The sequence below is a fragment of the Erinaceus europaeus genome, chromosome 11 (genome assembly GCF_950295315.1).
Source record: "Erinaceus europaeus chromosome 11, mEriEur2.1, whole genome shotgun sequence".
Classification (NCBI taxonomy): Eukaryota; Metazoa; Chordata; class Mammalia; order Eulipotyphla; family Erinaceidae; genus Erinaceus; species Erinaceus europaeus.
Genome location: NC_080172.1, coordinates 7,444,514 through 7,468,585, shown reverse-complemented (window position 1 = coordinate 7,468,585; position 24,072 = coordinate 7,444,514). Strand labels below are relative to the sequence as shown.

The 24,072-nt window shown below is 39.6% G+C and overlaps 1 protein-coding gene across 3 annotated transcripts in view; it reads right to left on the bottom strand.

The window, feature by feature from the left end:
- The window catches only part of ATG10 (autophagy related 10), a 362,807-nt gene that overhangs the window by 166,826 nt on the left and 171,909 nt on the right, over positions 1-24,072 (bottom strand). For all 3 annotated transcript variants that reach the window (XM_060201123.1, XM_007518781.3, XM_060201122.1), the window contains one exon: positions 20,224-20,331. In XM_060201123.1, the coding sequence (XP_060057106.1) occupies positions 20,224-20,331 (108 nt within the window). The remainder of the gene's footprint in view (positions 1-20,223; positions 20,332-24,072) is intronic.

The following is a 24,072-nucleotide window of genomic DNA, read 5'->3' as shown; positions in this document are numbered from 1 at the left end:
AACTGCTGTTGAAATTTCATGTTAATATACCTTGGAGCTTCTTTAAATAACAGATGCAGGACAAATATGTTCTCTTTTTACTTTCTTGGTTATTTAAAAAATTTTTTAATTATCTCTATTTATTGGATAGAGACAGAAACCAAGAAGGAAGGGGGAGATAGATAGATAGAGAGAGAGAGAGAGAGAGAGAGAGAGGGAGAGAGAGAGAGAGACCTGCGGCCCTGCTTCACCACTCATGCAGTTTTTCCCCTGCAGGTAAGGACTAGGGGCTCGAACCCAGGTCCTTGCATAACATGTGCACTCAACCACGTGTGCCGCCACCGGGCCCCCTTCTTGGTTATTTTATAAAGTATCTACTGTAAAGTAATAATGGCACACTGGACATTTTCATGGAAAGTTTTTCTATAGAGCAAAACCTTCATTGCTAGTACACTACTTCTTCCAATATATTATTTATTCAAAATGATAAAGGGATACACAGTTAAGTTATGGCATCTATATTCTAGGAGCCAACAACTGACTAGGGGAGATGTAACCCTGGACACTCTGGCTTTCACTCTGTAGCTTTTTTACACCTCTGAGTTCATGGCTACCATTCAATATCCACAATAGCTGTAGACTACTCAGAATGACTCATCAGAGACCCGCTGACCAGCCAGAGATGGAAACAAGAAATGCACAGAAGACTAAGGCCAGGAGAAAGCATACAGATTCTAGAATTTACCAGTCACACAATCTTCACCGAGCCTTTTATTTTTGTGATTGTTGTTGGACGAAGAGAAATTAAGAGAGGAGGGGGAGACAGAGAGTGAAAGAGACAGAGAGACATCTGCAGCCCTGCTTCACCACTCATGGAGCCTTCCCTCTGCAGGCGGAGACCAGGGGCTTGAACCTGAGTCCTGGTGCATTGTAATGTGTGCGCTTAGCTTAACCAGGTACGCCACTGGCCACTGCCTGGCCCCTGCCTAGCCCTTTAAGCTAGTCTGACACTATGAAATAGCACTCATTCATTGATTTCCAGAGAACACCCTGCATACCTCCAATTGGTTGAGGCACTAACTCAAGATTCTATTCCTATCCTCCTAATGCCATTACCATCTCATCTCTGCCTGACTTCCAGCCCAACACCATCATTCCATCAAGTTCTTTGGATCAGTGTTTATATTGTCTTTACTGGTGTCTAAATCATAATTTTTTCCTTAATGGACTTTTATACAGTCTGTCCCTCTAACTCTTAGTACTCTGACGAGACGGAATAGAAATCTTAGATTCCAAAACCTAACAACACACCACCAATCTGGCTAGTGCACTGGTTAAGCTGGGTGACTCGTCACCCAGGAGGGGCCATTCATATCAAGTGCCGGGCTAGCTTCCTGGGCAGGAGACAGATGACCAGGGACTCATGGCTGAGCTGTACACAGTATCTCTATTCATGTGGAACGCAGCACAATCTAAGCCAAGCTAAGCTAAACTAAACTAACTATAATCACAATCCTGTCCTTATATATACTCGCCAAGTAGGGTGGAAACACGATGTGACGTAAGAGGGTGGAGCGAAAAGAGATTGGTGGAAATCAGGGTGTGACAAGGAGCAAAAAGACATCATGAACCAGTGGGGATTAAACCAATGCCCTGCAGGCAGGGCGGTGCTTAGTTAACAGTGGTTATGTAAATAGAATACAGTGTTAAGCAGGGGGAATTAAACCAATGAAACAGAAGGGGTTTTAGAAGCAGAATTAGCAGCATACCAATAATTAAGCATGCTAAATGCTCTACTTCTCAGATCAGTGGAAAGTCGTGAGTCAACTGGGACAGCCGTTCAGTGGATACAGCACAGGGCTTGCATGGGTGAGGCTGCAGGTTCTAGCCCCAGCACTGCTTATATTGGAGCAGTGCTATGACCTCTCTCAGTCTCTTGTTTTCTTTCTCTCTCAAGAAACAAGCAAGCAAGCAAATATACGTATACATATACATATACATATATATATATACATGTTAAAATCATGACTCAAAACTCTCATGGTACGTTCAAAATGACCTCAGTGCACAATCTCTCTTCCTTGCCACCATAATTTTCTATGGTCACCACAAGGAATATCCTCTCTAGTCATTTCTAGGAACCCAAGATGGAACATGTATTGAAAAAGATATTAGATGGCTCCTAGCAGGCCAGCATCCTATATGTTATTAAATGAGTAAGAACAGGAAAAACATTTCAGGAAGCTGATATCCCTCCTCAAAAAATGTCAGACATGTGCCACCATCTCTCTCCTAACTACTGACAGTCAATATAAAAACTAAGATTATTCCGTGGGTTCAGAAAGCATCCTGAGGAACAGATGGCATGGGTATCTAGTCCTCAAATCTCTTATTGCCAGATTCCAACCATGTGTTTTTAAGTCACTCTTGTTTGTCAGGGTGCCACCTGTCAAACTGGAAAGCTCTGGGTATTTCAGCTTTATTTGAAGTAGTTGTCCAAGTTGCTCTTATTAGCTCTGAAGTCATGTCTCTCGACTGCGTTTCCCATTTTCCAGCCCCCTGCTCATCCTCTGAGTCATTGTCAGCATTTCCTAAAGACCCTGACACAGGGGATATAGTAGATTCTGACCACAGAATTATAGTGAAAGTAACCTGTTGTCAAGGATAGGGAAAAAATTCATTGTAAAAAGTAGTCACAGGGACAAAAAGAGAATTTCAAGAAGAAAGGGCTTAGTGGATGTCAAATGCTGCACTGTGGTCAAGATGCATGGAGACACTAGGTATGGTAGCTCAAAGAATCACTAGCAGCACATAGCAGGAAGCAATTTCCATGGTGCCATTTTGGTAGGAAGTAAAAGAAAAAGAGCTGACGTTGGAATGACAGACCAAAGAGTGATGGTATTGTTCACTACTTAACTCTGGTCATATGGCTGCAAAAGTGACTCAGTGGGTAGAGGGCGAGGTGAACAAGCTTGACACCCCAGGTTTGATCCCCAGCACCCCAAGTGATGGAAGAATTCTCTGGTCTTCTGGTCTTTCTCCCTCTCTCAAAAAATTTACACACACACACACACACACACACACACACACACACATTTATAGAAGAAGAAACCAGAGAGCCAGGGAGATAGCTTGCTTAGATAATGTGCCTGTTTTCACACAGATGCAATCCGGTTTCCAGACCAGCTCCGACGTGGGGAGAAGTTTCATTGCTACGTCTCTGTCTGTCTCTAACCAAAGAAGTTGACTCGGAGAAGTGAAAACTTGGTGAAAAAAAAAGAAGAAGGAGACAGGAAGAGGAGAGAAGAGAGGATTGTAGAAAAAGAGGGGGAAAATAGCAATATAAGTGTGGCATGAATGTAGAAGGCTAAGAGTCATGAGACCTTGGTTTTGTGATCATTGCTGAGATGATCAAAGCTAAGACTTAGGAGGGAAGAGATACAAAGACTATGACCATTGATAACCTTAAAGCACAATGTACAGTGCATGTTCAGAGGGAGAGAGAGGCATACATTCAGTTAGAAATACGGAAGTCGGGAGTTGGGCGATAGGGCAGCGGGTTAAACACACGTGGCGCAAAGCGCAAGGACCAGCGGAAGGATCCCGGTTTGAGCCCCCCCCACCCCCGCGCCACCCACCTGCAGGGGAGTAGCTTCACAGGCAGTGAAGCAGGTCTACAGGTGTCTTTCTCTCCCTCCCTCTGTCCCCTCCTCTCTCCATTTCTCTCTTGTCCTATTCAACAACGATGACATCAATAATAACTACAACAATAAAACAACAAGGGCAACAAAAGGAACAAATAAATAAATAAATAAATATTTTTTAAAAGAAACAAGGAAGTCATAAACAGAGTTTTGGAATTTGAGATTACTGCTGCATTTTTTTCCTTTTTATTGTACATGTACCAAACTTAAAAGAAAACTGAAGATGAACTATTTTACAAATAACTATTGGAAAAAGCATGTTTTTTTTTTTTAAGTCACTTCAGGGAGCCAGGCAGAAGCGCACCCGGTTAAGAGCACATAGTACTAAGCACAAGGACTCTTGCAAGGATCCGGGTTCTAGCCCCCGATCCCCACCTACATGGGGGGGGGACGCTTCACAGGTGGTAAAGCAGTTCTGCAAGTGTCTCTCTTTCTCTCCCTCTCCCTCCCCTTCTCCCTCTCCTCTTAGTGTCTCTGTCCTATCCAATAAAATAGAAATAATAGCCACCAGGAACAGTGGATTTGTAGTGCCCAGAATCCAGCCTGGAGGCAAAATAAATAAAAAGTCTCTTCAGATGGGTCAATGGTCATTTTCCACTATCGCATCCAAAAACTGTTGTTACTCTTGGATGACAATGACTACTTTCCTTCAAATAAGCGGTGCAGCAGGGCTGCAGGGGTCTATCTTTCTCTCCCCCTCTCTGTCTTCCCCTCCTCTCTCCATTTCTCTTTGTCCTATCCAACAACTGACGACATCAATAACAACAACAATAAAAAAAAAAACAAGGACAACAAAAGGGAATAAATAAATAGAAAGAAAATGGAGGAAGACTAAAATCAGATTAAAAAAAAAAAAAGCTAGAGTTAAGCAACAAGAGCATAGAAGCCAGATGTATTTGGCCAGGCTGTCAATCCATGGGAATCCATGGGACAAAGAAAGAATTCCATCAGGTATCTATCCAGATGTTCATTATGTGATATGGCGGCCAGTGTGACAACCTTCCTACTTTCTCTAAAGCATTCTAAACCACAGGGCTGTAATCTCTAGTCTAGGGCACTATTGAGGTCAGCTTGAACTAGATGAAACTTCTTTGAGTGCATACACAATAAATTTTCCTTCACAAAAACATAGGACAATTTCCTAAAAAAAAAAATTAAAAAAAAGACTATCTCTGAAACAGCAAATTGATAAGTGTCAAATGGAAACACATTATTGAAGTTTTCTGTCTGTTTATGCAATCAAAGATGACACCTTTACTAATACTTTGGTGCTTCCCACGTAAGAGTTTTTAACCTGAGCTTTCTACTTTGAAAATCTTTTTCCATTTGCTATAAGGTCAAGTCATTATTCACTCTTAGGCACATAAATACAGAAGGAAACTTTAGCAAGTATTCCAGGGCACTTCATGTAATGAGTGACAACTCTTTCAATTAAATATCAATATAGTTAATGGAATCATCCCCACCCCAAATAATCAAATATCCTATAATCTATTTAATCTTTAGGGCAATCGAAGGTACTAGATGCCTTCTGGTAGGTTATGCCAACATCCTATGTCTGAGGATATTGTACAGTGACATCAAATCTCTTTGTGATATATTCCAAGTAATGTATCCCTCTACAGATATGGAGTTTCCACTGATGTTTAAAAAACCTAAATTATGATAAAAAAAAAATCACTAAGGGGAGTCGGGCGGTAGCGCAGTGGCTTAAGTGCACCTGGTGCAAAGCGCAAGGACCGGCTTAAGGATCCCAGTTCCAGCCCCTGGATCCCCCACCTGCAGGGGAGTCACTTCACAGGCAGTGAAGCAGGTCTGCAGGAGTCTGTCTTTCTCCCTGTATGTCTGCCCCTCCTCTCAATTTCTCTCTGTCCTATCCAACAATAACGACATCAATAATAACTACAATAATAACAATGACAACAAAAGGGAATAAATAAATATTTGAAAAAAGTCACTAAATAGTGATTTCATTTTATATCTGGTTAAAAAAAAAAATCAAGATATCCTGATTTGAATTTCTCCATGAAATGGGAATCACCTAGTGAGAGAAATTGCCAGCCAATGCATTGTCTCTTAAAACTTTGCATCATGGAAAGCACTTCAAACTCATTACAAAAAGGGGGGGTGAGGAGAGATATGAAATTAGAACAACTGAAATGATGCACTGAGTGTCCTTTCTCAGAAACAGTTGATTCCTATTCTACATTTAGAGGTGGACACAAACATTCCACAATGAAAACTTGTCAGATTTTTATACACAAATATAAGCTCACTATTCTCTTAAATATACCTGTTCTGCTAGAAATAACATTACTTTTAATTTTAAGAGAATACCTTAATATTGGAGTTAGTCATAAGGGAAGCATTCTAATATAACTTGCTGCTGAGTTAAATACAATGGGCATGCCAGGTGACTTAACAAAGACTTTTCTACTGCAAGACCAATAAACTGCGAGTTAGTTTCTGTCTGGACTTAACTTGGATTTTCTTCAAAAAACAAAACAAACAACTGGATTCTCTCCTTGTTCAAGATTAGAAATAAGCCTAATAAGCTAAGTAAGGGCTGAGTGATAGCTCACCTGCTAGAACTCAGCATTCCAAATGCATAAGGCTCCTGATCTGAGCTGAAAGGGAGCAGCATGGACAGCACCAGGGGGGAGGGGTGCTCCATGGATGGTGGAGAGATATTGCGATCTCTCTCCTCTCTGTGAGTCTGTCTCTATTCTCTCTCTTATTTATTTATTTATTTATTTATTTATTTATTTATTTATTATTGGATAGGAACAGAGAGAAATTGAGAAAGAAGGGGGAAATAGAGTGGGAGACAGACACCTGCAGCCCTACTTCACCACTTGCGAAGTGTCCCCCTACAGTTGGAGACCAGGGGCTTGAACCCACGTCTTTGAGCACTGTAACGTGTGTGCTAACCCAGCTGCCCCACTGCCTGGCCCCTCTGTCTCCACTACTGCTGTTTATCTCTCTAAATTAAAAAGACAAAGGAAACAGCTTTAAAGGCTACTTAGTGGTATCATGCATGCTCAGTACTGAGTTCTGCATTTAAAAGAAAGGCCATGTGGGTATGATCTCTCTGAACCTAAAACACTACCTGAAATGTGCAAAGTGATATCACTCAGGTTCCAAAGGGTTTGAGAAGAACAAAATTCAGGAGAATCTAGAATACCACCCTCCCTCTATGTCTTGACGTCCTGGCTTCAAAGCACAACACTAAGTTTCTTTAAGACCCTTTGTTGCCAGCTGGGGGTATGGATCCACCTGCCAATGTCCATGTCCAGTGGAGGAGCAATTACAGAAGCTAGAACTTTCTGTATCCCCAAAATCAATTTCATCCATACTTCCAGTGGGGGAGAAATGATAGAGGGAAGATGACCAGAGGGCTCTGAACTCCAAGTCTATCAGGACAAATATAGACAAGATAGTTGTGGAAATAATAGTGAACCCATGTCTGAAACCTTGCGGAAACTGTAGGGATTCAGAACTCTGGTGGTGGGAATGGTGTGGGGTTTAAACCATGCTGTCTTGTAATTGTGTGAATCAATTACTAATAAAAAACAAAGACCCTGTTTTGCTGTTGTTTTCATCTCTTCCTTCCTCCAGTTTCATTGAAATATAATCAAAGAATTAGTGTCTTAAACACTAAGTGACTTAAGATCCCTAAGATACTTCAAAACACTTCAGTGTACATCTCTATATGTGGTTGCTAGTGAGTTCTACGAATGACTAAACACATTTGTCATATAGCAGTAATAGAAATAGTTTGCCTCAGAAATACTATAACCTATGTAATGAGCCACAACTTTATTGAAACTGCAAATCTTAATAAGATGGGCTTGATTTCCAGAATATTTCACTGTTTCCCTCTCGAACACTACCCATTCTGCAGCCTACGTTTCTACTTTTAATGAAATGAAATTAAGTTTTATTTTGATTTTGATTTTTTTTAAATCTTTTAAATTTGTATTGAGATATGGAGAGAAACATACAGAGAAATAGAGACCAGAGCACTGCTTAGCTCTGGTTCATGGTGATGCTGGGGATTACACCTGGGCCCTCAGAGCTTCAGACACAGCAATTTTATTGTTTTATTTTATTTTATTTATTTAGAGATGGAGACACCTCATCAGAGCCCTACCACACTAGAGAAAGACAGAAACATGCTGAGCATAGAAACTGACCTGCCTATGTCCATGACCAGCAGAGAAGCAATTACAGAAGCCAGGCTTCTTCCTTCTGCACCCCAAAAGAACCTTGGCCCTTACTCGGGGGGGGTGGGGAGTTATAGGGGAAGATGACCGGGGGGCTCTGAATGCCAATTCCACTGTGACCAGTAATGTTTGTCATCAGGAATCTGTGTTTTTACACTACCACAGAAAAGGAAGTGACTCTGATAAACACCAGAGGAAGTCAGGCACAGATTTGCTTCTCTGAGAGAGAAGAGGAAAAAGTGCTCCGAAGTAGGAATAGGTATAGAGATTTAGAAAGGAAGTGGAGCCAGGGCCATAAAAGTAAATAAAAATGGAATACATGGGGGCCAGGTGGTGGCGCACCGGGTTAAGAGCACATGGCACGAAGCCCAAGGACGGGGGCTCAACGATCCCTGTTCAAGTCCCACCTGCAAGGGGGTCGCTTCACAAGCCAGCCGTGAAGCAGGTCTGCAGGTGTCTGTCTTTCTCTCCCCCTCTCTGTCACCCCCTCCTCTCTTGGTTTCTCCCTATCCTATCCAACAACAGCAACAATGACAACAGCAACAACAAAAATGGGAGAAAATGGCCTCCAGGAGCAGTGGATTCGTAGTGCAGACACTGAGCCCCAGCAATAACCTGGAGCCAACATATATATATTCAACTTGTATCTGTGACCTTGGATATAAATATTACAATTTCCCTTGGAGGGGCATGAGGACACAGAACTCTGGTAGTGGGAATGGGATGAAGTTATCTTTTTTTTGCCTCCAGGATTATCGCTGGGGCTCGGTGCCGGCACTACAAATCCATCCACTGCTCCTGGAGGCCATTTCTTTGATTTTTTTTTATAAAATAGGACAGAGAGAAATGGAGAGAGGAGGGGAAGACAGAGAGGGGAAGAGAAAGATAGACACCTGCAGACCTGCTTCACCACCTGTGAAGTGACTTCCCTGCAGGTGGGGAGCTGGGGGCTCGGGCAGGGATCCTTGCATGGGTCCTCCCCTATAATCTCATAATGTTGTAAATCAATAATAAAAAAAAAAAGAGGGAGGGAGAGAGAGAAAGAGAGAGAGAGAGAGAGAGAGAGAGAGAGAGGGACCAAAGTATGCTCAGTTCTGGGTAATGGTGATGCTGGAGATTGAACCTGGGACCTCAGAGCCTCAGGCATGAAAGTTTTTCTTAAACATTTTTCTTAATACCTTTTGAAAAATACAAAAAAAAATGGGGGATGATTGTACTAATAGTTACTTTCTTTAAAAATCAATTCGTCAACACATATGCACCTTCTCTCTGTATACACATGAAGTCAGCATGTTGCGATGTAATGAAATTTCAATTAAAAGTAAGGGTGAGATAGAGCCTATGTTCACATGTGTCCATAAACTAGGGAAAAATATATACCTGAAAGCAAAAGTACACAATAGTCTGCACTGAGTACCCCCCAACACTTCATCTGCACTATTGCAGCCGTGATTGGTCAACAATTTGTTCACTTTGTATGTTAACTCTCTTTTCAGCCAATAGGTTGCAGATGCCACCATGATGCCGACCAGACTTCCCTGGGCAGATGACCCCACCAATGTGTCCTGGAGCTCTGATTCCCCAGAGCCCTAACCTACTAGGGAAAGAGAGAGGCAGGCTGGGAGTATGGATCAACCAGTCAACACTCATGTTCAGCAGGGAAGCAATTACAGAAACCAGACCTTCCACCTTCTGCATCCCATAATGATCCTGGGTCCATACTCCCAGAGGGATAAAGAATAGGAAAGCTATCTGGGGAGGGGATGGGATATGGAGATCTGGTAGTGGGAACTGTGTGGAGTTGTACCCCTCTTATCCTATGGTTTTGTTAATGTCTCTTTTTTTAAATAAATAAAATTTTTTTTAAGTAACAGTAATTAAGTATAAATGCACTGTGTGTGATACGGCTGAGTGGTGGGGCACATGCTTCACACAGAAGAGGCCACAGTTTCTAAATCAGTTACCAAAAAATGTCCATCAACATTCGACTCCTTATTGTAGAAATTAATAGAAATCAAAATAACTACTAGATATGCTTCCATCTGTATCTACACACATTAGATATAACAGACTTTCTGGTATTTTAACATTGATTTAGCAATTATGTTCTCAAGTACAGGTGTAATCGGGCTTATTACTCATCATCCACTATTGATAAACACATGTGTGCATCAACCTAAAAACAGTAGCTATTGTATACAGAAATTGTTAACACTGAGAACTGTGGCTTGCAATTTGTTCCATTATTAAAAAACAAAAACAAACAGAAGAAAAACACCTCCCAATATTCTGACATATGAGCTTATTTTGGACATACAAAATAGAACTCATTCTTGAAGCCACTTTACAAAATCCTTAGGGCAATGTGTATATTTGAAGCCCCAGTTAGCTCAGAAGAATATCATTCTCTGAATACATTCTTTGGGCAACTGTGATCATCTCCTGATGATCATGACTTCATGCTTCGGGGGGCTTTCTGATAGGTTTGTTTTCTGTTGAGGGCTCTCTATAATATTCTATCTACCTTGATCTAAGGAAAGTCCAGTTACTGGACTACAGGCCCTAGGACAAAAATACTCTTCATATTTTCCCAATAGCATACTATTGCCATTTTTTACGACTCTTATCATTTAAAATATATAATCTGAAGGTTCAACCTGAGGCTTGAAGGCAGTGAAGATAGTAAATGCTCAATACCCATTTCTGATAGTTTTTTTTTTTTAAAGAAGGAATGAAATTTCAGACTGAGCAATCTAAACTTCAGTACTATGAAAAAATCGTTACCCAATTTAAAATAAACATGTATGCACTTCTGAGTTGCAAAATCTGAGCCATTTCTATTGTCTATAAAAATGATTCAGAATTCCATAAAAGGAGAAGTTCGAGATAAGAGCAAAACACAAAGCAATGTCCGCTGGGAAACTAGTTGTACGGGAAAGATTTTCATTTATTCTATTCTTCTAAGCACCCATTAATAATATTTTTATATATTTTACTTACTCTATTTTAATGAGACAGATACACAGAGAAAGGCACAGACAGAAGGACTGGAGCACTGCTCAGCTCTGGCTTATGATGGTTCTGGGGATTGAACCTGGTACTGCAGAGCCTCAGACATGAAAGTAGTTTGCATAGCCATTAGGCTGTCTCTCCAGCCCAGTAATATTTACTATAGATCACTAACAACCAATATCCACATTGAACATTCATCTGTTCTCTTTTATTAAGAGTAGTTTAATGCTAAGACAGAAAATATAAACCTGGCTTTTCCATGCTATTCACTTTATTTATTTATTAATTTATTATTTTATTTATTTATTATTTTTATTTATTTATTATCTTTATTTATTCATTATCTTTATTTATTCATTATCTTTATTTATTTATTATTGCATAGAGACAGAGAGAAATTAAGAGAGGAGGGGGAGATAGAGAGGAAGAGAGACAGAGAGACACCTGCAGCCCTGCTTCACCACTCATGAAGCTTTCCCCCTGCAGGTGGGGACTGAGGGCTTGAACCTGGGTCCTTGTGCACTGTAATGTGTTCGCTTAACCAGATGTGCCACCGCCTGGCCCCCTATTCACTGTAGTCTTTATTAAGCAATGAATTAATTTAAAATCTTACCAAATATTTTGAAATTTAGCATTTGTTTTGTAAATAAATATATGAATTAGAAAGGTTAGTAACTATTAATTTTCATTAAAATTGTTTAATTTGTATCTAGATCTCTACTCGCACGTCTATTGTTAGATATTTTATTAGTGCTATAAGATTTTAAGAGTTTTTCTTAATTAGCTCATATTTATTTAAAAAAAAACTGACCAACTGTTAAGTCACTTTTTACTACCATTGGAGCAGGGCTAGGTAGCATCTGGTTTGTGAGACTATAAGGTGCATGAAGTCATTTGGTTTGGCCCTGCCAAGGCAACTATAGCTTTTTTCTTACCAAAATTCATGTTAATTTTTAAGCTGATAACTTTGTCTGACTCACAAATGATGTTATAAATATCCAAATATCTGTTGGCAGGGAAAAAAAGACATTCCCCACCCTTGCATTAGATGATAATATTTTACATTCTTTCAAAATAAAGTCCTTAGAGTCCTGAAGTCCCCCCTTTCCAGAGGCTTAGGCCCACTAGGGAAAGATAGAAACAGGCAGGGGGGAATGGATCCACCTGCCAACATCCATGTCCAGCAGAGAAGCAATTACAGAAGCTAAAACTCCCACCTTCAGCACTCTAAAAAGAATACTCCCAGAGGAAAAAGAATAAGGAAGCTTCCAATGGAGGAGATAGGACATGCACGGAACTCTAGTGGACTGAACTATATGGAGTTATACCCCTGTCATATTACAATCTTGTTAATTATTATTAAATCAATAATGAAAATAAATAAGTCTTTAGTTACATAAAAAAAAATCATACACTGATAAGGTGATGTATTAGCACCCACATCCATTTATGGAAAAAAGTTTTAAATATAAAAGATACCCCAAAGACCGGTGTTAAATCTTATTGAAAATATTCATTTTTCTTGATACGATTTTAAATTCAGCCAATGATTTTACTTGGTCACAGATAAAGAAAAGATGTCATTCAAAAATTGCCAGTTTCACTTGCTGTCACAAATAAAAAAAAATTACAAGCAAAATCTCAATACTACTTCAAAAATCAACATTTTATCTTATATGTTTAATTTATGAAGAATTCTTCTTTCTCAAAACCAACACAATTGACACCCAAATATTTGTAGATTTCTGGACATCAAGTCATTGTCCTATGTATTCCATAAGATTTATTTTTAGAGCTTCAGGCATGAGAGTCTCTTTGTGTAACCATTATGCTATCTACTCCGGCAGATTATATTTTTTAATTCAAAGGCACGGATTAGGATTTTAAAAAATGACTTTATTTATATATTCCATTAATTTTTTCTCAACTTTTAAAAACCTGGAATTGTCTACAAACTATTGTAGATGATCTCACTGGCATATCAATAAAAAATACAGCTATCTTTCCACAATCAAAACTGCCACTTCTGGTAAGAATAAGAGAGTAAGTTACTCTATCACATTAGACATGAACGAAATGAAAACGATTTTTGAGGGCTGGAAGGATACACAATGGCAGTGCACCAGTCTTGCATGCCTGATGCTTCATGGCTCCCAGGCTCAGCCCATAATGACACACTACATGTCTGAGCTGAATAAAACTCTGACTCTTGCTAATACAAGTAAAATGTGATAATCTTGAAAAAAAAATGCTTTGAAACAACTACTGGTAATGGTGTTCCTTTTAATATCTTCAGATGGGAAATATAATATACAGCTAGGGAACCAGCAAGCATTAAATTCCAAGAAGAATCCAGAGAACTCCTTGCTTAGTCTTTGAGATAATACAGGGCTCACTGCTGTAATTTAGAGACCCGATTACAAACTGGTGGCCTGGAGAGCTACTCGCAGCCCATACATACTGCATACTTCTTAAGTCTGGACAGGTTTTTCTTGTTACCAACACACAAAAATAAAAGACTTTGCCTCCTCTTGAAAAATTCCACTTGAAGTGGCATGTCTGCTGCCCGTTGGAAAGAAGTATGTCCTTTCTCTTCACTTCTCCACAGCTCCCACCCCCTCCCACTGGTCCATTTCTCTCATTCAGCAGGGGTCTGATGCTTTAAGCCACCTCAGTATTTATTTAGTAAGTGACCAGAGGGCTATCTGCTTAGTGGGTGAACGTGTTTGTGAAAGGAGAGGAAGCTTAATACTGTGCAAGTTAACAATGTGAAGCATTTGAGTTTTGTCTACAGTGATTTCCATACACTGGAACTGGTACCATCTGGAAACAAAGTAACAAAGAAAGTCCCCTCTCTGACTCTCTCTCTCTCTCTCTCATCACTTTATTGTTAGTGGTCTACAATGCAGTGTTGACAAGTGGATCTTTTATCTCCCTTTAACAACTACCACCCCCAACTTAGTTCTTTTTACATTATCATGACCCTCTTGTTACCATAGAAAAGACTGCTAGATATCTGAAGACAACTAATAGTCCAGGGTCTTCAATTCTACGTTAACATCTCTGGAACCCTCAAATATTCTACACAAAAATGTTTTATGCCCAATCATGGTCCTTAGCAGGCTTCTTTGCATGCCAACATAATGGTTACGTAGAAAAACTCTCCTGCTTGAGGCGCCACTACCACCACCATATATCAGAGCTGATCAATGGTGTGGTAAAAAAAATAATAAATAAATTAAATAAAAAAAGTTCTATCTGTATCTGTATCTATCATTGCACATGCAGGGGCAGGAGGCGAGGGTGGAGGCCATCTCTCCTGACACTATCAGGCAGGCTTGGATCATGTGATCAGCTTGGGTTGTTCTCCAGGTATCAAGGTGGAGGTGAGGATGCAGATTTCAGGTTTGTAAGTGGGGAGTCACATGGGCAGGTCATCTTTAATCCACTCTTGTTCTGTTACAGCTGTTACAACACACAAAAGCTCCCTCTCAAGAACACTGGAGCCACCTTGCTTAGGAAGTTATGCCCACTTCTACTTCAGCAGGCTGACAAGTCAAATGTTGTTGCAGAGTACAAATGCTTGGCCCCAGGAGGTAGAGAGCATAATGGTTATGCAAAAAAGACTCTCCTGACTAAGGCTCCAAAATCCCAGGTTCAATCCCCAGAACCACCATAAACTAGACCTGAGCAGTGCTCTGGTTAAAAAAAAAACAAAACAAAAAAAACAAAACAAACAAACAAAAAAGCTTGGCCCAACAGCCAAAAGTAAATAAATAAATAAATAAATAAATAAATAAATGAATGAATAAATAAATAAAAACCAGAACGGATTCTGACTGCAGTGTGTGTTCCAGAGCTAGGAGAGGAGACTACCAAAGACTTAGCCTCTAGCAGACACCAACCACATTCTTCCTTAGCTTCTGTTCTGGTCCTGCTATGTCTCCATCACTCTTTGGCTCCTAAAAACAAATCCCTGGGAGTGGTGAGGGGTAGACATGTAGCTTCCTGGGCCAGTGGGGGGTGGGAGTGGGCGGGAGGGATGGGTCACAGTCCTTTGGTGGTGGGAATGGTGTTTATGTACACTCCTAGCAAAATGTAGACATATAAATCAGTAGTTAATTAATATGAGAGGGGGAAATCAATTGTATGTCTCAAAGTTTCTCAAAAGACAAACTGAATCTTTTTAATATATAGGCTACGTATTTGATATGCGGACTCTCTCAAAAGCCTAGACCAAGTAGATTAGAAGCTTCCAATAGCACAGCTATATACAAGATACTGGGTACTGTACAGCAAACCATAACAAAGGGACTTTTCAAAGTTAACCCAATTAACAAATAATGTGATAATAATATTAACTATTGATTGTCTTTTTGAACCCTAAGACAGCAGGAACCTCACATCTTCACTATAGAGCCCCTACTTCCCCCAGTCCTGGCACCCTTGGATAGGGCCCACTTTCCCGTATGCATCTCCCAATCCAAACCAAATAACATTGCATCCGCCGATCACAACCTAACCAAAGCAACGATTGCCATCTCAACATGCTTCACCTCAGACTGTATCCAGAGACTTCACGTGTGGAATGACAACCCTTCAGCTTCATTACTCGGGTGAGACCTTTCCTTTAATAGTACACTCTAATTTCATCTCAGGTAGTTCACTTTCTAACAAAGTCCCATAACCTAGATATACACCAGTTTCTGTGAGAGAGGGCTTATGTTCACACGTATCCATAAACTACTGCAAAATATATACCTGAAAGCAGGATTACACTAGAGTTTGCAGTTCCAGATGCCACCAGGATGCTGGCTAGGCTTCCCTGGATTGAAGACCCCACCAATGTGTCCTGGAACTCAGCTTCCCCAGAGACACACCCTACTAGGGAAAGAGAGAGGCAGACTGGGGGTATGGACCGACCAGTCAACGCCCATGTTCAGCGGGGAAGCAATTACAGAAGCCAGACCTTCTACCTTCTGCAACCCTCAACGACCCTGGGTCCATGCTCCCAGAGGGATAGAGAATGGGAAAGCTACCATGGGAGGGGGTGGGTTATGGGGATTGGGTGGTGGGAATTGTGTGGAGTTGTACCCCTCCTACCTTATGCTTTTGTTCACTAATCCTTTCTTAAATAAAAAATTTAAAAATAAAAAAAAAAATTTAAAATTTAAAAATAAAAAAAAAAAAAAGCTTGGCCCAACAGCCAAAAGTAAATAAATAAATAAACAAATAAATAAATAAATAAATAAATACCAGAACGGATTCTGACTGCAGTGTGTGTTCCAGAGCTAGGAGAGGAGACTACCAAAGACTTAGCCTCTAGCAGACACCAACCACATTCTTCCTTAGCTTCTGTTCTGGTCCTGCTATGTCTCCATCACTCTTTGGCTCCTAAAAACAAATCCCTGGGAGTCGGGCAGTGATGCAGCAGGGTAAGCGCATGTAGCTTGAAGTGCAAGGACCGGCATAAGGATCCCGGTTCGAGCCCCTGGATCTCCATCTGCAGAGAAGTCGTTTCACAGGTGGTGAAGCAGGTCTGCAGGTGTCTGTCTATCTTTCTCTCCCCCTCTTTGTCTTCTCCTTCTCTCTCCATTTCTCTCTGTCCTAACAATGACATCAATAGCAACAACAATAACTACAGCAGCAATAAAAAACAAGGGCAACAAAAGGAAAAATAAATAAATAAATATTTTTAAAAATCCCTAATAAGTCCCTTAAACAGAAATCTCCTTGTCATTGACCTGCCAACACCCATGTCCGGCAAAGAAGAAGTTACAGGAGCCGGAGCTCCCACCTTCTGCACCCCATAATTTTGGTCCATACCCTGCAGAGGAGAAAGGTTAGGGGAAGATGACGACCAGACTCTGAACTCCAATTCCATCAGGACCCAGAGAGAGATAAGGAAAAAAGGAAGAACATTCAGAAGCAGTAACAGGTGTAAATGTGACTTAGAAAGGAAGAGAAGGCAGGACCATGGGGAAAAAAAATGGGCAAGTACATATAAATATAGATAGTTATAGAAATAATAGTCAACCCACATTTGTAACTTTGGGAGAACTACTGAGGTTTTCATTGAAGAGACGGGGACACAGAACTCTGGTGTTAGGAATGGTGTGGAATTATACCCATTATTTCATAATTTTGTAAATCAATACTAACTCACTAATAAAAATTTTTAAAAAACACAATATTATCACCATAAAATTTTTTTTGTCAAATTCCGCTTCTAGTAAACCCAGACCTAGGCATCAAGATGATTACAATATCGACCCTGTCATACATTATGTTAATTAAGCATATGAACTGTGCATATTACAAATATGCTAAGTGTTCTACTGTGTCAACAGAACAATGTTCAGTTGAATTCTCAAAGCGTGTTTCCTGAAACGTTAGCATCAGCATCACTTGAGACATTGTTAGAACTGCAAATGCTCAGAACCTACTGAGCCCAAGGTTCCTGCCTAGAAATATGCCACAATTAGCTAATTCATGATTGTTATACATTTCAGGTTTTTTGTTTGTTTGTTTGTTTGTTTTGGTATTTCCTAGTATAAAGAATGGTGAAGTTCTGTAAGTATACTTGGGGCTAAACCTCTGTGTACATCTCTGGTTACTTTTTGAGTGTTTGCCTGCAGTTTTGTTCTAACAGCAACAAACACATCAAAAGACTAAAATGTACTAGGCAGACCAGTGGAAAGATAATTATAAAATAAAGCAAAACATTAATGGTAGAATCTAGGGGGTGAGTACATGGACATTTACAGCAAAATGTTTTCAACTTCTTCATGTTTGAAATTTGTTGGGAAATACCTAAATAAATAAATAAATAAATAAAATGATAGGAAATTTTCTATCTTGTAAAGCAAAATTCCTTGAATTGTCATCGTTTGTTCATAGTATGTACACATCTTCAAGCTTTGTAAAGTGAAAACATCACCCACAAAGTTATCAGTTCCTTCAAATTGCCAACACAACTTTCAAGTACTTTTTCAAGGCTCTGCCAACTTCTTAGGCAAAAACTGGTAACTCTTCTTTGAAATCATCATGTCTGTGTGTATTGTTAAAGTCACTATGTAACAAACTGGAAAGCTTTCTAACACATTTGACTTCAAATTTGATGTCAATTCTACTAACCACAAAGTGGGAATCATTATTTAAGCACTCAGACACTTATCTTATTATCAGTCACAGTGCCCTCAAGATTAACTTAAAAACCAAATTATAAGGGCCAGGAGGTGGTGCACCTGGTTGAGCGTACACATTGCAGTGCTCAAGGACCTGGGTTCAAGTCCCTGGTCCCCACCTGCAGGGGGAAAGCTTTGCAAGTGGTGAAGTAGTGTTGCAGGTGTCTCACTGCCTCTCTCCTCTATCACCTTACTCTCTCTTGATTTCTGGCTGTTTCTATCAAACAAAATAAAGATAATAAAAAAAAATTTTTTAAGATGTTTATAAAAAAAGCCCCAAATTACAGTTTGTGTCCTGTTATTACACACTACTGGCCAGATTCTGTTCCTAACACCTAGTTGATAAGCAAGTTTATTGATAAACGAGGAGCTGCTCCTTATTGGTATTCCAGGTAGAACGTCCTGTACTGACTGAGTTTGTCAACCGTCTTTAGACAGTTTAAGATTGCCTTTGCATCTTTGTGACGTTTTTAATTTAGCTTAAATGGTTCTTCAGTAGTTACTGTATATTATACTGCAATAAAAACACGGGAGATAAATCATACTACGGGCTTCACCATAAAGTACAAATACAGAGACAAAATGAAGGGAGGCGAGAACGATGACATTCCTTCAGCTCAGCTGCTGTGCAGCCATTTCCATGAGAAAAGTTCTTCTACGACGTCACAAAACTTGGAAAGTGGTCATGGCTCTGAGAAATAACTCTGAGCGAGTTATTAAGCAGGATGAATTGTATGTAGATGAGAGTCACATAGAAACCAGTATCACAGCAAAGAGCAGGCAGCAGTGAGACTGCCAGGAGAGTCTGGCTTAACCAGTCTTGAGGAAGGATTTTTCCTTCAAAAGATTCTAAACATTTAGCAATTTCTTCCTTGGTATTAAAACCCTTAGTCCCCACCAGTTCTATTTCTAAATTCAGTTAAATGGGAGTTAACTTCACATAGCTATGATACATCTATAGGAAGGCAGTAATCCAGTCACTGAAAAAGAATTACAGAATTCTACGTTTCCTCATGTAAAAAGATGTCCAGTACAGATGTGTCTATTGCAAAAAGTAACCGTGTGTGTGTGTGCGTGTGCGTGTGCGTGTGTGTGTGTGACACTGATTTGTGGGAGGATATTTACAAAAATATTAATAATAATAGTTACCTCCAGAACTGGTCCCAACTCCCTTTGTGTCTCTGCCACAGACTATTAAAAGATTTGACAGCATTCTTGCTTACAAGGCAAATTATCATCACTCTAACACTATTTTTATTATTTCATTAAGGCTCTGCATTCTACAGGAGGAATTACTATTTTAAATTTTAGATCTGCACCACCCAACCACACAGCACGCCCTCTGAGACTTGCTACCACTAGACTTTTTGTGTTTAAACAAAGTGTATTGCGTCCACATTATATCAAATTATGAAGATCTATATAGTGGTGGTGGTTAATGTTGTTATTGTATGGGACATACGGGAGATTAAAAAAAAAATCTATATATTTCTCTAGCCTTTTTTTTTTTTACAATGGACATATTTAAATCTATATTAATAATAAGACAAGTTGCATCTTTATAAAAAGAAACACAGATATCCAAGAAAACCATTATCTCATTAGCACCTGGTTAAGATTCAACTCAATAAGATGTTCAAGTCAAGGTTAGAGTCCCCTAAGGAATGGGTATCAGATCTGAGAGATTCTAATGGAATAAAGGAACGAGAGTTAGAAGGCAGGCAAGGCAAAGACGCCTCCAGGCATGGATGAAACAACCTTGGGATGGACTTGTATTGTTCTGAGAGGTTACACTGAAGGAAACCCAGTAGGCAACAGATGGCATCTATGGTCTTTACATGCAAGAGATTAAACGGGTGACAGCTCATTGCTATCTGTGTAGGTTCAGAGTGGATCTTGACTTGATCATAGTTCCTGCTTCCATTGTTGTAGAAGACAATATGTCTCCTACAAAAATTCCTTCAAAATTCTAGTACACAATGATGGTCATTTATATATCAAGCTTAAGATATATATATATATATATATATATATATATATATATATATATATATATTTTTTTTTAAATAGACTTCAGAAGAACTAAAAAGAACAACAACAGAGTAAAGAACTTACCTCCATGGGAAGACAGGTCTGTATGTGGGCAGATGTTCTGGACCCTGATTCCATGGTTGCATTTTTTATTTGAAAATGTGTTTTACACATGTAGCCGTCAGAACAGTCCTGTGTTCCATCACCAGAGAATTAAAAAAAAAAAAACAAAAAAAAGCCAGTTACTTTAAGAATGCATCATTCGAACTACCATTTCTCAAAGTCTCAAAATAAGAAATAGAAAACTATGTATACTAAATGATATAGGAGAATGTGTATAAAGAGATTTATCCAGTGTGGCTTGTATATACTGATTTCTCAATAAATGGGAGTTTTAATCTTCTACCTTTCTTACAGATTAATGGTTTCCTCCTTCTTTTAGGTTAAATTTTCTTCTTCATCTCCCCCCCTCTCCAGAAGTCCATAGCACTGAAGTCTTAGAAAAAGATTAATTTCTACACCACTAAGGAAAGATAGAAATAAGCTGGGGGTATGACTTGACCTGCCAACATCCATGTCCATCTCTAGAGAAGCAATTACAGAAGCCGGAGCTTCTACCTTAAAGAACTACCATAAAGAACTTTGGTCCTGACTCCCAGAGGAATAAAGAACAGGGAATTTCCAATGGAGGGGATGGTACTCTGGTGGTGGGAATTGTATGGAATTGTACCCTTGTTATCTTACAATTGTGTTAATCACTATTAAATCATTAATAAAATATTTTAAAAGAACAGGCTAATTAATAAAAAATCATTATTATGATCTCAACAAAACCATGGTGAATAATACGTTTGAACTTTGCTTCTAGATGGTTTGGTTTCTAGGCCTTCTTGCTCTCTCATGGCTCACAGATGCCTCGATTGACAAACGGAACCCAGTCAAATAGCCGATTTTGGCAAAATCTTTATCTTGGCAGCGGTTCAGAAACATTTTAACTTAAAGAAATATCTTGCCACTGTAGTTGATACTGGTTTTCATGACATATGTATATGTAGAGAGAGGGCTTTTAGGAGAACTTGAAACAGCTCCCAAAGCTGGAGGGAGTCTTCAATTTCTTGTTTAGGACAAGATTGTCATTCAAAGGTCTGAGGAGGTCATCACAGTGCCTCTGCCCCGCCATTTCTGGGACTTATAAGAAGCTGACACTACTACTTGTATGGTATACTGGTCTGTCGGCTTTCTGGCGGGGTGATCTCCAGGAGAAAGGTAAAGATCTTTCTCGCTTGAGCAAGGTACAACACAAAGTAAAGACACCAGGAAGACCTGCAGCGTGCTCAGATCTCAGATCTCAGATCTCATTTATTAGCAGGTAGGCAAAGGTTTAAATAGAAAACCAAACCTGTCAGAAATTACAGGTTTCTTAAAGATCAGCTTGCCCCTATGGTAGGGGGCTGGTATGACAAGAATTGATGCAGATACATAAAGGTCAAGATAATTAGTCTCCTGATGCAGGCATTTAATTACCCAAGGCGTTTGAGGGGAGGTGAGGGGTTGAACCATTTAAGGCAAGATAGAGAGAAGATAAGCAAATTAAGGACATCAAAGGGCAGTGTTAGGAGTGTGTGATAAGGTGTGTTCTCCTCTGTGATCAGAAGGTGAGGTGAACTTTGAATCTTAAAGTAGGCGGCCATATGGCCCGCAGTTAATGGGGAGAAGTATTGAGGTTTAAGTGGGCTTGAGAGACTAACAATGCAAGCTTAGTTTGGGAGACATTTTCCCTCTTTGTCAGTTGAGAGAGACTGACAAGAGGGTATCTTCTCAGACCTCCATCCAAGGATGGGAGAGCTCCCCTATACTCTACCAAGATATCACATAGTCCCACACTGGTCACTGAGAAAGTTCTGTGTTATCTGCATGAAAATGTTTCCCTGTAACCATGATTCCCTAGTTCTACTGCTACTTCCCATGTTTAACTTCTTCCCCACAGAGTGTTCATTAAAGAGTTAAAGACAATTGACTACTGTTTTCAAATAGGATTAGGAAAATATGGTTTCTAAACCCTACACTAAGCTGTACTCCTCTCCTATTTCTTTTGTTTATAAATACACTAATGAATGCTATTCATCTAATTTCAGTCAATTCCATTTCTTAATGACAAACTTATTTGAACTCAACAAAATTGTATGTAAAAGTATAATGCCTCATGAACAAACATACTCAATAGATTTTAGTTTCCCACTAAACTGTCACTCTAACATTCACATTTTAACAGACGTGAAGTGATTATAATAATAATTAAGGAAGTGGTCCGGGAGATGGCACAGTAGATAGGATACTGGGCTCTCCAGCATAAGGTCCCAAGTTCAGTCCCCAGCAGCACTCATACCAGAATGACATTTGGTTCTTCCTCTCTTTCCTCCTATCCTTCTCATTAATAAATAAATAAAACCTTTAAAAATAATAATAATTAGGAAGAAGTGGTTACTTGATCTGATGCAGTAGAAAATAACAGCATAACATTCTAACTACAATTTTACAATCCACTTAAGTACTTTTACCAAGTATCAAAAAAATCCAGTTTTTAACTTTAAGAATAATAGAATGAAGAGTAAGTTTTTTTTTTTAAAGATTAAGTTTTTATGAGGAGTCGACTATTGAATACTTGTTACAGTCTATAACATGCCAGTTGTGTTAAGAGCATTTGATTGTAGGTAACTGTACCATGCTGAGTAATATTCTCCCTATTCTGCCTGCTCAGAACTGTGAATGGGACCTTACTTAGAAATAACTTCTATGAAGATGTAATCAAGTTAAGATAAGGTCACACTGGAAATAGGGTAGACCCCAAATCTATACAGTCCAGTGTCCTTAAAGGAAGAGAAAAAGAAACAGACTACAGAGACACAGAAACAAGGTGGAGGGGAGACCACGGGAAAGCAAAAGCAGAGAGAGTAGTGATTTTATCTGTAAACCAGAGACAAAGATCATCACCACCAGCCTCGAGTGAGAAAGAGCAAGGAAGGATTTTCCCTGAGACCTTCAGAGGAAGCCTGGTGCCACAAACATCTTACTTTCCAAACTCTTGACCCCTAAAACTGTGAGAGAAAGATTTCTGTCTTTGAAGTCAGCAAGTTTGTGTAGGGAAAAGTAGTAGAGTGACTATAAATTCTGAGGTCAGAAGCACATCCCAGTTACCTGGACTGTCCTCACAGTAAAAATCCATTTGTGAATGGATGTGAATGGCACCAGTTTGATGAGCTGGTCCCAACTCTCTTTGTGTCTCTGCCACAGACTATTAAAAGATTTGGCAGCATTCTTGCTTACAAGGCAAATTATCATCACTCAAACACTATTTTTATTATTTCATTAAGGCTCTGCATTCTACAGGAGGAATTAATATTAATATGAAGATTACTATTAATATTAATTACTATTACTATGAAGATCTATATAGTGGTGGTGGTTAATGTTATTGTATCTATACCCATTTCTTTTTTTAATATTTTATTACTTGTTGGATTGAGATAGAGAGAAATCAAGAGGGAAGGGGAAGGGAGGTAGAGAGAGACACACACAGAGATGCCTGCAGCACTGTTTCATCACTTGTGAAGATTCTCCTCTGCAGGTGGGGACAGGGGGCTTGAACCAGGGTCCTTGAGCATGGTAATCCCCAGCCTCCCACAATAGTTTCTTTTGGAACAGTAGCTAATTATCTTCTAAGATTAATTAGCTTCTCCTCTGTCATGTGCGACAGTCTCCCAACTCTAGGAATGGTTACAGGGCTTGGGTCTGGCCAATCAGGACATCAATTCTGGTGTCCACAAACTTGGAAAGACAAAGGATACACCTGGAGTCATGGGGTAAAATTTAGCACATTTTAGGATCGGGGGAGATGGGGCGGGAGTGGGGGAGACAGCACTAGTTTCAATGAAT